The sequence below is a fragment of the Trypanosoma melophagium genome, assembly GCF_022059095.1.
Source record: "Trypanosoma melophagium isolate St. Kilda chromosome Unknown ctg10segment3, whole genome shotgun sequence".
Classification (NCBI taxonomy): Eukaryota; Euglenozoa; class Kinetoplastea; order Trypanosomatida; family Trypanosomatidae; genus Trypanosoma; species Trypanosoma melophagium.
The window spans coordinates 34,429-50,000 of NW_027125136.1; the positions used below are offsets into that span (position 1 = coordinate 34,429).

General features: G+C 37.6%; 4 protein-coding genes across 4 annotated transcripts in view; all 4 read right to left on the bottom strand.

Moving 5' to 3' along the window:
• Nucleotides 1-2,044: 2,044 nt before the first annotated feature.
• LSM04_006740 (Peptidase C2) lies at nucleotides 2,045-4,249 on the bottom strand (the record flags this gene model as incomplete). The annotated part of the gene is made up of 1 exon (XM_067336479.1): nucleotides 2,045-4,249. The coding sequence occupies one exon, from the start codon at nucleotides 4,247-4,249 to the stop codon at nucleotides 2,045-2,047; it is 2,205 nt and encodes a 734-aa protein (XP_067194771.1).
• Nucleotides 4,250-6,258: 2,009 nt separating this feature from the next.
• LSM04_008056 (Peptidase C2) lies at nucleotides 6,259-8,307 on the bottom strand (the record flags this gene model as incomplete). Its single annotated transcript, XM_067336490.1, has 1 exon — nucleotides 6,259-8,307. One exon carries the CDS (start codon nucleotides 8,305-8,307, stop codon nucleotides 6,259-6,261), a length of 2,049 nt encoding a protein of 682 aa, XP_067194796.1.
• Nucleotides 8,308-10,206: 1,899 nt separating this feature from the next.
• Nucleotides 10,207-12,285, bottom strand: LSM04_009026 (Peptidase C2; the record flags this gene model as incomplete). Its single annotated transcript, XM_067336501.1, has 1 exon — nucleotides 10,207-12,285. The coding sequence occupies one exon, from the start codon at nucleotides 12,283-12,285 to the stop codon at nucleotides 10,207-10,209; it is 2,079 nt and encodes a 692-aa protein (XP_067194810.1).
• A 1,825-nt stretch (nucleotides 12,286-14,110) lies between these two features.
• Nucleotides 14,111-15,572, bottom strand: part of LSM04_004152 (protein of unknown function DUF1935) — a gene marked incomplete at both ends in the record, with an annotated part of 2,754 nt that continues 1,292 nt past the window's right edge. Inside the window, one exon of the mRNA XM_067336512.1 lies at nucleotides 14,111-15,572. This exon is cut by the window's right edge and continues 1,292 nt beyond it. Coding sequence (XP_067194731.1) covers nucleotides 14,111-15,572 — 1,462 coding nt within the window.

Sequence of the window (15,572 nt, forward strand, 5' to 3'; positions counted from 1 at the left end):
GAAAAACAAACAAACACACACAATCATCCGGCTGCCGAAACTCCCAAAACTGTTTATAATGGGGGGAAGAGAGTTTTTTTTTTTATCCTTCTCTTTCCTTCTTTTTTGTTTTGTTTTTCTTTTCCTATCGGTACGTTTTCTTTTTCCCCCTTTTTTTGTTCTTCCTTTTCCCCACCCGCCAAAACATGTACACATTCACTTTGCTTGCCACCACCACTACGCCAAATCCATATTTGCCACAGAAAGAAAAAAAAAGAAGACTGGCGCAAACAATACCAATGTGGGCGTGTAGAACTGCATAAACACATTTATTTTTTTTATTTTTCTCTATTGATTCGACACATTTGTGTGGTTCAATCACTCACATCATGAAACAAAACAACGTAGAAAAGCAATATTTGGAATAAGCGAGGAAAAGGGAAAATAAAAGACACACACACACACTACCTCACTCACTCTACCACCCAAAGGCACTAAAAAAAGTAAAATAATAATCTACCCGAGAGAAACAAAAAGCAATGACACAGTAACTAATAGATCATTATTATTCGTTTTCGGTTCTGCGGTTCTGTGATTCCTTTTTTTTTTTTTTTTCTTTCATTTTTCTTGCGATCTTTTCAAGAAATGACGTTTCCTCTTTTCTTTCACATATACACTTTCTGCTTAAGGGGATATACCTGCTCCATTTACGGTTAATATTTTTCTTCTCTTCTTCTCTTGTCTAAATGTTCGTATTTTTTTTCCTTCTTCTTCTTCCTTTCCTCCCGTTAACTGGAAAAAATCCTTATTCCTCATTTACAGGGGATCAACTAACAAAGAACTGTTTCTTTTTTTATAGTTGGTTTTCCCCTCCTCTTTCTCAGCAACACTGGTACAAGTACAAAAAGAAATAATACTAGTAGTCCTACAGTAAGAACTCATGTTTATTAGAAATAAATAAATAAGCAGACAACACGATTTCTTTCTTCTGTAGTGTCGAGACCCCTGTTCCCTTTTTCTGCGTTTCTCTCTTCTCTGTCTCTCTTATTATTTATATATTCATTGCGAGATAAACAATAAGAGAGACAGTGTCGAGTGGAGTTAAGAAGGCAAATAAGGAAGAAAAGAAGGGAGTGGAAAATAATAAAAGGAAAAAAAAACCTTCACGCAAGAGTAAGAAAACAAATAAAAATGAGCAATTCTGAGAAACTGTCATGAAAAACCAACGAAAATGGGTATAGAAAACATTTACGACTTGACACGAGATCTGTACAGACAAACTACAAACAGTAAAACAGTAAGAAGAGTAATTTTCCCGAAGAAAACAACAACAAAAGAAAAAACATGTACAAATATAGAAAAGCAATATAATAAAAATATAATAGAAATACACTGTTAAAATTATCCCTAAGAAAGCGACAAGAAAAAAACCTTTATCACTTTCATTTGCTTTCCTATTGGAATTTTCCCTTTTCCTCTTTTTTTTCCTTCGCATCCCTCGCCTCATATTCACGGCAAGACCCAACAAGGAGAAGAAACCAAAAACAAAAAAAGAATGATGATGATGTGCCCCATTCGATTAGCTTCTTTTTTTTCATACCGTGTAACTTCAGGAAAAATAAAACCACATCTCATTATTTTTCTTTTTTTTTTTTTACTTCCCTTAACCATATTTCACACATATTTCCCCTTCTTTTTCTTATTCCCCATCTCAGGTGTTTTTTTTTTTGCGTTTTTTCTCCCTCATTGCTACTCAGTTCCTTCGATGATCAACACATCAAATTTTTCTTTCTTGCACCGCCTCATTATACCCAAGAATAAATCTTTAATTCGTGAATATTGAAGGGCAAAATAATAATAACAATAACAATAATAACACAACCACTCTCCCATTTTCCTTGAAATAGGAATAAGAGAGAAAGAGAAAACAGAAAAAAACCAAGCGTTTTTCTTTTTTGTTTGTTTTTTCTTGTTACTTTCTCATTTTTTTTTCTTTTCTTCCTTTTCTTTTTCTTCCCCCTTTGATTCTTTCCTTAAACTTCCCTCCCCCTCCCCCAGCCACAGACTAATCTCTTCTCTGCGAATGGAGAGACAAAGTCCCGTTCCTCTTTGACTTTTTGCTCTCGCTATTACCGCCATCGCTCTTTCTCCGTCCTCCACATATACTCTGTGTAATCCCTTTACCGCTATGCTCCTTTGGAAATCCCTCGCCAGGGCAGTGAACCTGAAACGTTGTGGTCGCAGACTTACTCTTTCCTGAGAAATTTGGCTTATTGCTAAATATCGGACACTCCGCCGGGAGTCGCACAAACTCCACCTTTACATCCGATCCAATAACACCGTCGGTGAAGAGACCGAGAACGTAGGGAACGGCTTCAGCGTCAGACATCATGCGGGGGACGAGAAGATATGGGGAGTTCTCTGGTGTAAGTGTGCACAGCATACCCACATCACGACTCTGCATATATGTAAATTGATTCGTTGGGTGATCGGCGTCGAGGTTGCTATTCTGTTCCACCTGCATATCTTCCACAGATCCTTTACCACTACTGAGAGTGAGCATGATGGGTGGGTATTCCTCCGGAGCATCACTTTTGCCTCGGTGATCTTCCTGAGAAAGTGTACATCCAACATATGTCTGCTTCTTAACAGAAAATTGAACACATACATCTGGAACACCTTGTTTAAAGGATCCACGAATGCGGAAGTCTTTACTGTTGGGATGGGCGAATACAACACCACATCCGTTGAAGTATTTTTGAACATCTTTCCATGACATCCAGAAACTTCCCTCCATTGGTATACCGTGTCCACATGCATCAGCAATCTTTGGATATTCCTTCCACTTTGGATCGGCATCATTCCAATCTCCTGTCCATTGAACATCTTTAACCCATGGATTGCGAATTCGCATAAGAGCAATTTTTTGCTCTGGGAAGTGAACAATAGAAGTTACACTGTATGCAAAACCCATTAACAAACCTGCATTCTTGTAAAGTTTTTCTTTTTCCTCATCTTCAGAAGTTTTTACAGGAGTACTTAGAACAACAAAAAAGCCTTGACGATTGTAACGTTCCAATCGTTCAAGTAACTCTGTATCATCTGTTTCCACATCCTTTTCCAAAGATTCATCATACCGGGTAGTTGGATACCCTGAAAGATCTTGCAGGGCAAGTAATGGATCACCAGCGATAATATTTGCATAACTTCCATGAAGTTTAGCATAAGCTTTTTCCATAATCGATACCCACATCTCACATGGATCATTAGCAGACTTGGCATACTTAGCTCTACCACCAACAACAGGGAGGTAGTTATCAACAATAACATTCTCCCACCATCCATTCTTGTTAAAAGTAACACGATAGGCTCCAACGGCGCGTTCCTTGGCTGTAGTTTCAGGATCAACAGGATGGGAAAACATTCTTCGTATCATAGCTGGGTTCTCTGCAAGAGCGGCGATAGCGCATGTAACCCAACAATCACCAAGATCTCCTTGATCGATATTCATTGGGTTGATTTTATTACGGAATAAACGTACAAGTGGGGCATAACCATCTGGAAGGTACATATCTTGACGTGCCCAAGGAACTGTCTTCATGGGTCGAGCAGAACCTTTTGCAATAGAATCTTGAGAAGGGGGGAATTTAGCATCCACAAAAGGAATTTTTAGTCTCACACAACTGGCAAGAACTTCATTATCTGTTTCACAATCATCCGATATTTCCTTTACATTTCTTAACTCTTCTTCTATCGCTTCATTGTACTTTTGAGCCTTTGCTTGAAGATACTCCTCTGATAACGGCAATGCATTGATCTTACTTTTAAACCCGGCAATAGATCCTCTGATATACTTAACGGTATCACCAGGATATACCACCGTCTCTGCAAGTATTTCTTCGGTATCATCCATGCGTGTTATCGTTGTGGTGTCTAATGGTCGAACTGTAGAACCCTTTGCAAAGGTGAAACCGACATGCATTTCATAGTTACGAGTATCATTGTAAAAGGCCCACACATCATCTTTTACAATACGGTATAAAAGTCCATTGTCAAAGCAGGGTGTTACCTCTTTTCCAGCAAAAGTTGGTCCTGCAAGTTTATATTTTTTATCTTCAGGGCTCTTTTGTGGTAATGGCTGAACGGTAAGTTCTTCAAATTCATCAATATCCTTCTTTTCCTCCTGCCTGCTTTCTTTTCTTTCCGGTTTCATACGGTTTTCACCATTGGTTGTCACCGTTGTTTTCCCAGAAGATGCTGCACAACCCATACTTTCTTAGATAATGGGAGGGAGCTTTTCTTAATAAAGAATATAAGAATAGTCTACCCCTTTGGATAAGACGAATAAAATCAATGAATAAATAAATAAAACACAGGTGTCAAAGATTGCTTTGCTTTTCTCTGAACTCAACTAACTTTCTTTTATTTTGTGAGTGTGTATTTTGCGTGCAGGTTTTTTTTTTAATATTCTTTGATTAGTTTTGCTCACGGATAGCGCAATGATTTCTCCTTGAAGGAAAAAAAGCAAAGTAAAAAAAAAGAATAGTGGAAAGAAAAAACAGAAAAAGAAAAAGAGAGACATATACACACAGACAGACAATAAAAAAAAACAATTAATAAAATGATTTAAAGGAAAATGGACACAATTCCACCTCATCTCTCTTTCCTTTACCCTTCGGTAAATACCACTTTTATCGGTTTTTCCTTATCCCAACTGATCACTAATAATAATAATAATAATAATAATAATAATAATAATAATAATAATACTAAATAAATAAATAAATACGGTAAAGAAGGAATATTTTACCCTCGTCCCTGCGCATCTTATATCTTCATTTTTTTCTTGTTTTTGCTCCCGACATATTTTGCCTATTGTTCCCGAGATCTTTCTACACACAGACCCCAAGACAAATACATCACACACACACATATATATATATACCTACCGCTCAGTTTTTAAGACAAGGAAACCCTTCAAGTGCTAAGGAACCACACACATACACATACCCTACGATACCGAAAGAATAAATTAACAAAAAGAAAGGAATTGATAAAAGTCAATGAAACCAACATAGAAAATAAATATAAAAGATAAACCATTTAACGTCACACAACCCAAGAACAAAAGTCATAAGTATCAGACGGTAGATAAAGTTACAACAGTCGCAGTGCCTAGGAAAAAATCCACGCACTGTTCCCCTTTTTCTTACCGTGAGTTAGAATATGCCGAACAACAACAAGAGAAGGTTAATGAAAAGAATATCTCAAAGAAAATAAACATGAAAACCCAACCAAAAAATGTTTCAACTATTTCTTTTCTTCGTTTCACCCCAGGTGTTCGCTGAGAATTCGTCCATATTTACTTTTTCTACCAGTCCTACAGATAAATATAAATATATATATATATATTTTATTTTCACTTGTTCCTGTTGTTTTCTCATAACCTTATTCCCTCCAAATAAGGTTCACGGACAGTCATTGAAAATTACTATAGTATTTCATTTTATTCTCTTTACGGTGTCTCTTTTTTCCTTTCTTTCCTCTTATTCCTGCAATAAATAAACAAATATCAAGGTGACGCCCCAAAGAAGAGCAACAGTGAGCCGTAAAATGCACACAATGTGACGGCACAAGTTACGATACTCTCTATCTCTCTCTCTCTCTCTCTCTCTCTCTACCTTTCACTTAATATGTTTTTTTTTTCTTTCCTCATATCAATTCCCAGTGATACGAGTCCAAGACAACAGTCTTCCTTTTTTTTGTTTGTTTGTATTGGTACCACTGCATTCGTTTGTGCTTAATCACACTTTCCGTATAGACTGATAACGACACACAAAAAATTGGAGAAAAAAAAACGTTTTCACATGTCTTTTGTTCCTTTTTTTCTTTTTCCTCGGTGTGCGTGTGTTGTCTGCAACGTTACCGTGAAAAGAAAGGGGAAAGAAAGACACAAATAGAAACAACACACTCTACTCCAAAAAAAGTAGTCCAACTTCTACTCGAACTATTACTGGATTTGAAAGATTGGTGTTTTCTGAGAAACACAAAGGGAAATAAAAATAAAAACAGAGTTAACTACAAGAGAAAACTCTCAAACAACAGCTAATGAAAATGTAAAGAGAAACAAAACAAAAAAAAAACTAGATATTATATAATATAGAGATATATGGTTCATATGCTATCCATGTTTTCTCTTTTTAATTGCGGAGCTCTTTACTCCTGTACCTGGAACTCCTCTCTCTTCTTATTCTTTTTTTTTTTACTTTTCTTTTTTTTTCACTCCAATATTTGATATGCCGTTTTCATATCCAAATGTGCATTAAACTTCTTTGTTTGATACGTCACCTGTGCAGACTTCCCATCATTATTGAATTGCGGGTAATTTGCAAAAACATCATTATCGGCTGGTAGGGACTTAAATAAGACCTTTAACGGCCCACTCTCAGTTACCTCTACCGGTGAAAGAACCCCCAATGTAAAAGGCAACTCCTCCTCTTCTGCAGTAGTACCGCCATTGCCCTCCATACGTCGTGGTATCACCAAATACGGTGAATGCTCTGGGACAAATTCAAAAATCATACTCACATCACGACCATGCAGAAAAACATAATCGCTACTCGGAGTTTCTGCATCGGCAGAATTGTTCGCCACCACATTAAATCGGCTACCACCATCCTCGCTACAGGCGACATTTAATAAAATAGGATCGTAGTCCGCTGTTTCCTTATCAGTGGCGCGATGATCAGGTTGAGAGAGAATCAAGGCAATTGTTAATGGAGAAGTTACAGATATTTCAAGACATACACTAGGTACCACCTTAGTGAAGTTTCCAGGTATTCGATAATCATGATATGTAGGATAATTAAAAAGCACTCCACACCCAATAAAGTAGTCCTTCACATCTGCCCAATCCATCCAAAGAGAACCATCGGCACCATCACGATAAGTACATTCTGCCGCCACATCTGGATTTTCTTCCCATAAATGCGATGATGGACTCCAGTTACCTTTCCATTGTACTCCATTACTCCATGGGTTACGTAATCGAAATAAGCCAAATCCGTTTACATACTGTACACTAAGTACAGGTAATGCATAACCAATGGCTATACCAGCTTCCTTATACTTGGAAGCGCGCGTCCTCTCATCACTTCCTCCAGGAGTACTAAATAAAATGGTATGTCCTGTATTGCATAACATAAGAAGACGTGTAAAAAATTCATTACTCTTTTCCCCATTATTTTTTGCTTCAGAGAATGCTGCATCAAGGCGAGAAGTTGGCCATCCAGTAAGATCCCGAAGAGCCAAAAGGGGGTCACCGCTAGAAATATTAATATATCCTCCATTACGTTTAGCATAGGCTTTTTCCAAAATTGAAACCCATAATTCACACGGATCACCTGTACTACGTGCAAAACGTGGTTTGCCTCCAAAAACAGGTAAGAAATCATCCACCAAATAAGATTTCCACATACCATCTCGGTTAATAAGGGCTCGATAAGCTCCTACAGATGCTTCTTTAATAGTTTGTGTACAATCTGTGGGGTGTCGAAAAATATTTTTAATTTGATCCTGTTTCTCTGCTAGTATAGCTATAGCACTCATTACCCATGAATCACTTAATTCTCCCTGCTCCACAGAAAATGCGGTAATACGATTTCGAAATAATGCAACATAATCTACGAGCTCTTTTGGAAGGTATTCTGTTGGTCTAAACCATGGCAATGTTGCCATGATTCCTTTACCAGAGTCCAGGGATTTGTTTGTAGGTGGGAATGAAGGATCAATAAAAGGAAACTTACGTGCGATACAGGCTTGTAATACTACTTCTGGATCATGAGATGCACTTATTTGTGAAATTTCATTTATAGCTTTTTTTACAGATTCTTTATTATCTTCTGAAATTCTTTCCAAGTATTCTCGTGAAAGCGCCTTACCTTCAAAACGACTTCTGTAGCCATTCCATGTTCCAGATATAAACATGGTAGTTTCAAGTGGGTAAACCACCGTAGTTGCCACAAATTCTCCACTTTCGTTGGGATTAATTTGAGTGTGATCAAGAGCAGTTAACTTAGAATCCCTTCCAAAGGTAAAAGTAACATGCATTTCAAATGTACTGGTATCATTATAGAGAGCCCATTTTTTTTCTTCCTGGTTTACAATACGATATAGAAAACCTCCTTCAAAGCACGCAGTTGCCTCACCGTTATAGGTAGGACCACATCCACGCCAAGGTCCATTTGAGTTTTTTTTTACCTCAGGAAGTGGTCGAACCTTAGCCTCATCAAACTCATCAAAACCAGTAGAATCACTATGATTTCGCATGTTATGTTATCTCTGCGTAGTACTGTTTTATTTTTTCCTATACTTTGTTATGTATAACTTTTTTTTTTGGCTACTGTTCTTTGTACTTCTTTGCTTGTTTATTTTTTCCCCTTTTCCTTCACTCTTCTAAAATTTTACAGCTTGTGATGGATTGATTCAAAAACCACAATTTTTATTGACTATACTTCAATATGTAATGCACTCTCTCGTAACGTCACTACCTTCCAATAGCAAAGCACACACATACATACATACATACATACGTACATACATACATATAAATAAAATAAAAAATGAAAGAAAGAAAAGAAAAGCAGGCAACAAGTATACGTCACGATGCATTATAAGAAAATCCAACTAGCAACAGTGTGGTAAACCCTATTAAGAAAGAATATATTATTTAACCAGTAATTAAGGACTCTACCAACTAGTAAATAAATAAAATGAAGGAAATGAGACAGAAGACCACTGCAATCGGTTAAACAAATTCGTCTACCACTGCCTTCTCCATACTTTTTCGTTCCCTTTGCCAATAATAATCATGAAAGAGAGGCGAGAAAAAAAGAAAGATCGTATGAAGGGAAAAGTACAATAAAGGAAGGGGAAAGAAATGTGTCTGACAAGAAACCAACATTGTGCATTACTTCTTTCCTTGTCATATTTCGCTTGCTTATTTGATCATTCTCAAGCTCCTAATTGCAGAAAAAAAAACATAGAAAAACAACCAATACAGTTGTGCAATAAAATCGTCAAGTGTAATCTCATATTTCCACTAAAAATAGATAAAACAAATATAATAATAATAATAATAATAATAATAATAATAATAATAATAATAATAATAATAATAATAATAATAATAATAATAATAATAATAATAATAATAATAATAATAATAATAATAATAATAATAATAATAATAATAATAATAATAATAATAATAATAATAAAACGTAATTTTTGCACATATATATATTTTTGTTTTTTCTTTTTTTTAATCCGTGCCTTCTCTTATCATTTTTGACCACTTGGAGTCAACACAGGACATCTTCTTCTCATTACCCATTCATGAAACTATAAACGACAATGATGGCAAGAAAGTGAACAAGGAAAAAAACTTCTTCATAATAAAAATTCAAAAATAAAAATAAAAAGAATGACAAAACGGAAACAAGGAAATAGGAAAAGAAAAGGGAAAGCGGAAAGGAAGTATAAAAATTAAGAGAACCACGAAAAACACTAAGAGCATTTCAGATAAATATCTCAAGGGATACACCGGGATGCGATAACACAGAAAGAAAAAAAAAGACAGTCCGATATACGCATTATTATTACCATTATTATTATTATTATCAGCCCTGCTATTGTTGTGGTGGTGGTGGTGGTTTTGTTGGTGTTTCATTATTATTTTCCTCTTGCACCTCCCCGTTCTGGATTGTAGGTGCATTCTCTAGAGAATTTGTGAACCATTACATCCGTATTGGTTCTTTTAATTCTCCTTTTTTCATTTCTTTAATTGATTTCATCTGAAGATAGACTTTTCCACTTTTCTTTTTCTCTATACTACACTGTTTCTTTTTCTCCTTTTATCATAAGAAATAACACCACCTTATTACTAACAGTCACTACACTCGCAAAACACGATAGCGAAAAAAAAAACCAAATAACACATTTTTTAAAAGCCACAAAAAAAAAGTCAGGTACACACAGCCAGACCACAAAAAGGTCTTTTTTTTCTTCGGATTCTCTATTTCTTTTATTTCCCTCGTTCTCTTTGCCAACGACTCTCTTAGTGTCCATGAGAATAAGAATGAGATACACACGACAATATTACACACATATATATATACACCAGTTAGACATAGTCAGACTCTCAGAGAAATCAAAATCTTTTCATTTTCACTGATCATCCACTTGAATAATAGTTCCGGCGTAGATATCTGGGAAGAACTGTTCTGGTGCGAGTGCCTGAAACTCTGTCTGGCACGGCACGGTAATGGAGTCAAACGTTCTGATGTTATCAAACAACTCCGATCCTGGTGCGAGGGCGCGGAAGGCGACATGTACGTATGTATTCGGTGTCCCCACCTCCACTGGAGAGCGTAGACCGAGAACGTATGGCAGTTCTGTGTATGTACTCATCGTACGCGGGATGACAAGGTATGGAGAGTTCTCTGGAATAAACTCGTAGAATAGACTTGCCTCTCGGCTCTGAAAGAAGCTGTACTCCGGGGTGGGGTGGTCCGTGTCGAAGCCGCTGTTCAGATCGACCCGCATTGGCGATAGGGCCCCGCAGCCGTGGGCGACGCTAATCATGATGGGGGCGTACTCCGACTTGCTCGTCCCCCGCCGGTCATCCTGGGAGAGAATCACACACATGATAATAGGCGCCCCAACCGTGATCTCCAGACAGGTGGTCGGCACATTCTGCATGAAGCAGCCACGAATGCGGAAATCATACATGGGTTCCTGAATGAAACACACCCCACAGCCAGTGAAGAGGGTGAGGGCCTCGGCCCACTCGAGGTAAAAGGTACCATCCTCCTCCTCGCCATAGTTACAGGCGCTCGCAACATCGCTGAATTGTCTCCATTTTCCATCACCCCTCTTCCAAATGCCATTCCAATGACGACCATTTTCACGAACCCAGGGATTGCGAAGTTGTAGGAGTCGAAGGTTATATTCTGGGAAATATAATATCTTTAATACGGCATATACATGACCAAGGTAAAGTCCAACAGATTCATATATCTCTTCAGTCATTCCATTTGGTTGTCTTGATAAAATTTCTCTGGTAGGGGTAACCATTAAAGCTTGGTAACCAAAACCACTGTATTGTAACAAGTGAGTAAACAATTCCATACCTCCATTTGATGCAGCCTCCATAAAGGCGTTATTAAAAGATGAACAAGGATAACCAGTTAAATCCTGAAGTGCGTGTAAGGGATCACCAGCAATAATAAAACCATATCCACCATGTATCTTTGCATAAGCCTTCTCAAGTATTGAAACCCATAATTCCAAAGGATCTCCTTTACTACGGGCAAATTTTGGACGTCCACCCGCACAAGGTAAATAATCATCAACGATAACATTTGTCCACCAACCATTTTTATTAAATGAAACACGGTACGCCCCAACTTGACGTTCTTTTTTTCCTTCATCCAAGCTGAGAGGATGACGAAATATATCACGTACCTTGTCAGGGAACTCTGCAACACATGCCACTGCACCAACGAACCAAGAATCTCCCAAATCTCCTTCATCAATATTATTTGGATGAACACCATTTCGAAACAAACGACTCTGTTTCGCGTTTTCATCTGACAAATACATACAAGGTCGTAGCCAGGGAATCATTTTTAACTCTATCAATGATCCAATTTGAAGTGATTCCTGTTCTGGTGGAAATGCGAAATCCACAAATTTTACTTTTTTTGCAACGCATGCTTTTAAAGCTTCATCAGAGGGAGCATCTCCTCCTACCAAATTGTAAACCTCGTAGGTTTCCTTCTCAATTGTTTCCTTATTTTCAGCAACAAGATCTTCCAGGTAATTATCTGAGAGTTCTTCTGCCCTGATTTTACTTGTGTAACCCGCAGGTTCACCTTCAATAAAAAGTTCAGTTTCAAGTGGATATATAGTCACACTACAGGTACTGGAGCCATCAGAATTCTTTTTCATTACAGTATTATCAAGAGCTTTTATATCAGAGTCCTCGTCAAATGTTACCTCCACATGCATTTGACAATTTGGTGTATCGTTGTAAAATGACCAACGTTCTGTTTTTCCTTCCTCTACAATACGATAAAGAAGACCCTGATCAAAGCATGCAGTTGCAGTTCCTTCGTAGGCAGGACGTCCATAACAGTATTCTTTGTAGTTACGATCAATTACAGTTCCCTCATCAAACTCATCCATAACACCAAACATGCTATTGGTGCTCATCCCAGATTCCCTCGTTCCATAAAAGGACATGATGCCCTATAACTTAATAACACCTTTACCGATGCCCTTCAAAAAAAAAAAATATTTTTCTTCTTCTGTTGTTATATGCAAAGTCTTAATCTCCTATAGTTCTTTGCAAATATGTAACTGCGTAGGTACGCTCCAAAGAGAAAAAGTGAGGGGCGAGCTCTTAAAATGTAGTATGATTCTTGTTTGTTTGTTTGTTTTTTAATAATCTTGATGTAGAGAAAACGTGAGATAATTTTACTACTCTTCTATCTGGAAAAAGAAAAGAAAAAAAAGAGGGCAATAAAAGAGTGCAATGAAAGAGAAAACAAAAGAAGAAACAAAAGAGAACATTCAAGACACCAATTTGCAAGAGGAATAACAATAATAACAAAACAAAAAAAAAACTCCCAAGACACATATTTAAGTATTTTTTTTTTTCTCGCGTAGAGGTCATTCAGTTTCATCTTCCTTTCATCTTCCTTCATAAACTTTTGCAGGCCATGGGAAAAGCTACCGATACCCCAACCAGAAAACGCGTAAGGCAAGAATAGGAACAAAAAAAAAAAGAAAAACAAAATAAAAACAGAAACAAAATAAAACAAATGCGCTGAACGACGAATGATAAACCGTTAAAACGAGAAAAGGCGTGATACTCTGTTGTCACCGATACCATCAGGCCAGCCTTCTCTACATTTCCATCATATCTTCATATAGTCCGCAAAAGCAAAAGAAAAAGAAAAACGTAACCCCCATCTTCTTACCGTGTCCCTTTAGATTTCTTTCCTTTCTTCACTCTAAGAAACACAGACCACGACAATCGTACGATGACATATACATGCATACATACGTATGCATGTAGAGTCAACCGTATTATAAATACATATGAACAAATCAGTGACGAAGAACAACGGAACAAAAAATCAAAAGGAAAAAAATAGCAAGAAAATTATTCCTCTGTTTGCGCCAAAACAATGATTTTTGGAGGGGGTCTCGGTATTCGGTGTACGTCGCACAAATCATTTTCATTTTTACTGCCCATTCACCCTTTTTCTTTTGCTTCCGTTTTGTATTCCTCGTTAACACATATACATATATATATATATATTAGATGATCACTCTTCATCTGAAGAAAAAAAAAAAAAAGAAAAAAAAAGGATCACCCAAACACAAAAAAAACACAACGGCACCCCATGAAGGCTCAAAAAAGAGTCTTTTTTTTTTCTTTATTTTATTTTCTCCTACTTTTTTTTGTTGATATCACTTCCCTGAAAAAAAAAAATGCTGAAACGGTAGATTCCCTTTGTAGTAACTTACAAATGTGTCGCGATAGGCGAGCGGTTGGTTTCCTTTTTCTTCTTAGCATGCACGTATTGTTCTTTCTTGATTTACCTGATTTTATGTATCCCTAGACTTTTTTTTTTTTTTGGCACCTACCTAATTTTTTTTTTTCCACCTCTGCATCTGAGTATAGAGTTGACCTGACCCACCTTCATAAGCTTGCTTTCTTTTCTTCTTTACCTTTTTTTCCTTAAAAAAATTTTTTTCACATTTCACGGATATTTTATTTTTCTTTGTAGGTGTCGCAGGATGAAGAACGTGCACATTCGATGTGCCCATTTCATTTCGAACCCGGTGGTCCGAGGACGATGAGAACTACTTATATGGTGTTTTGCGTTAGTAGTAGTAGTAGTAGTAGTAGTAATAATAATAATAATAATAATAATAATAATAATTGTACTGGTGGTAGAAGCAGTAGGTGTTGTTGTTATTGTTATTTTTGTTACAGTGATAGTTCTTCTTCTAGTGGTAATTGTTACAGCGGTGATGGGCAATCTTCCCTATGACTTTATTGCACCGATGACCCTTCCTTGGTATGGGGGAATCCCTCATTGGACATCTTTGCTTGGTACTGAACATTAACTGAGAATACCTCGGGATCAAACTTGGGGTAGTTATGGAACACACGATTATCCTTCTCCATCTTCTTGAAGTTGACGTGAACACCGTCCCGGCCAACAACCTTGCGGCATGAGAAACCCAGTGTGTATGGTACTTCTTCAGCCTGTCCCAGTACAGGCATAAGGCGAGGAATTAAAAGGTAGGGTGAATGTTCTGGGAGGAACTTGTGTAACAAGCTTACATCACGTGCTTGGAAGAAGGTCCACTTATCTGAGAGTGGATGATAAGCATCTGAAGAACTGTTTTGAACCACCTTGTATAATTCATCTTCAGCAGGTTCTGCAACACTTAACATAACAGGCTGGTACTCAGTCACATCAGTGCGACCACGTTTATCCTGTTGAGAAATTGTCAAGCACATCCATGTTGGTTCCTCAACACTGACTTCAAGCACACATGATGGTACGCATTCCACAAACTGTGAGGGTACACGGTAATCATTAACGGAAGGCTGGAAAAATGAGACTCCTCCTCCATTAAAATAATGAAGACAAGCCTCCCATGTCATCCAAAAAGTACCATCATTGGCTTTTTGAAAACCGCAGCCTTCGGCCACATCAGGGTATTGCTCCCATTTTTCATCATCATCGCACCAATCACCATTCCATTCAACACCGCGACCCCATGCGTTACGAATCTTCACCAAACGCAATTCATATTCGGGGAAGTATTTCGCATCAAGGACAGTGTATGCATGACCAGTGAGAAGTCCAACGCTTTTGTATTGTTTAACCAATTTGGGATCATTTGAAGTACCATCTCTGGGGTCTTTACCTGGTGTACTCAGAATAATTAGGTAGTGAATCTTGGCATATTTTACCCAATCTTGGAAGAGGTCATCTTTACCAGTACGGGAAGCTTCAGCAAAGGCTTCATCGAAGCGAGTGCAGGGACGTCCTGTAATATCTTGGAGGGCGTGAAGAGGATCACCTGAGCAAATATTAGCGTAACTTCCATGAAGTTTGGCAAATGCCTTCTGTAAAATACAAGGCCAAATTTCAGCAAGGTCATGACTGCTCTTCGCATACTTGGGCTTACCACCCGCAACAGGAAGATAATCGTCAACAATGACACTGCGCCATACTCCATTCTTATTAAAAGTTACACGGTATCCACCAACTGCTCGTTCCCTTTTTCCCATTTCAGGATCAGTTGGATGACGGAACATGTTAATAATACTTTTTGGATTTTCTGAGACTGCAGCGATAGAGCATAACAACCAGTTATCACCCAATTCTCCTTGATCCACATCAGCAGGTCGAACAGGACCTCTGAAAAGACGAACTTGATCAATCATATTATCAGGCAAATATGAAGAAGGACGAGCCCAAGGGAGATGCTTGAAGGGT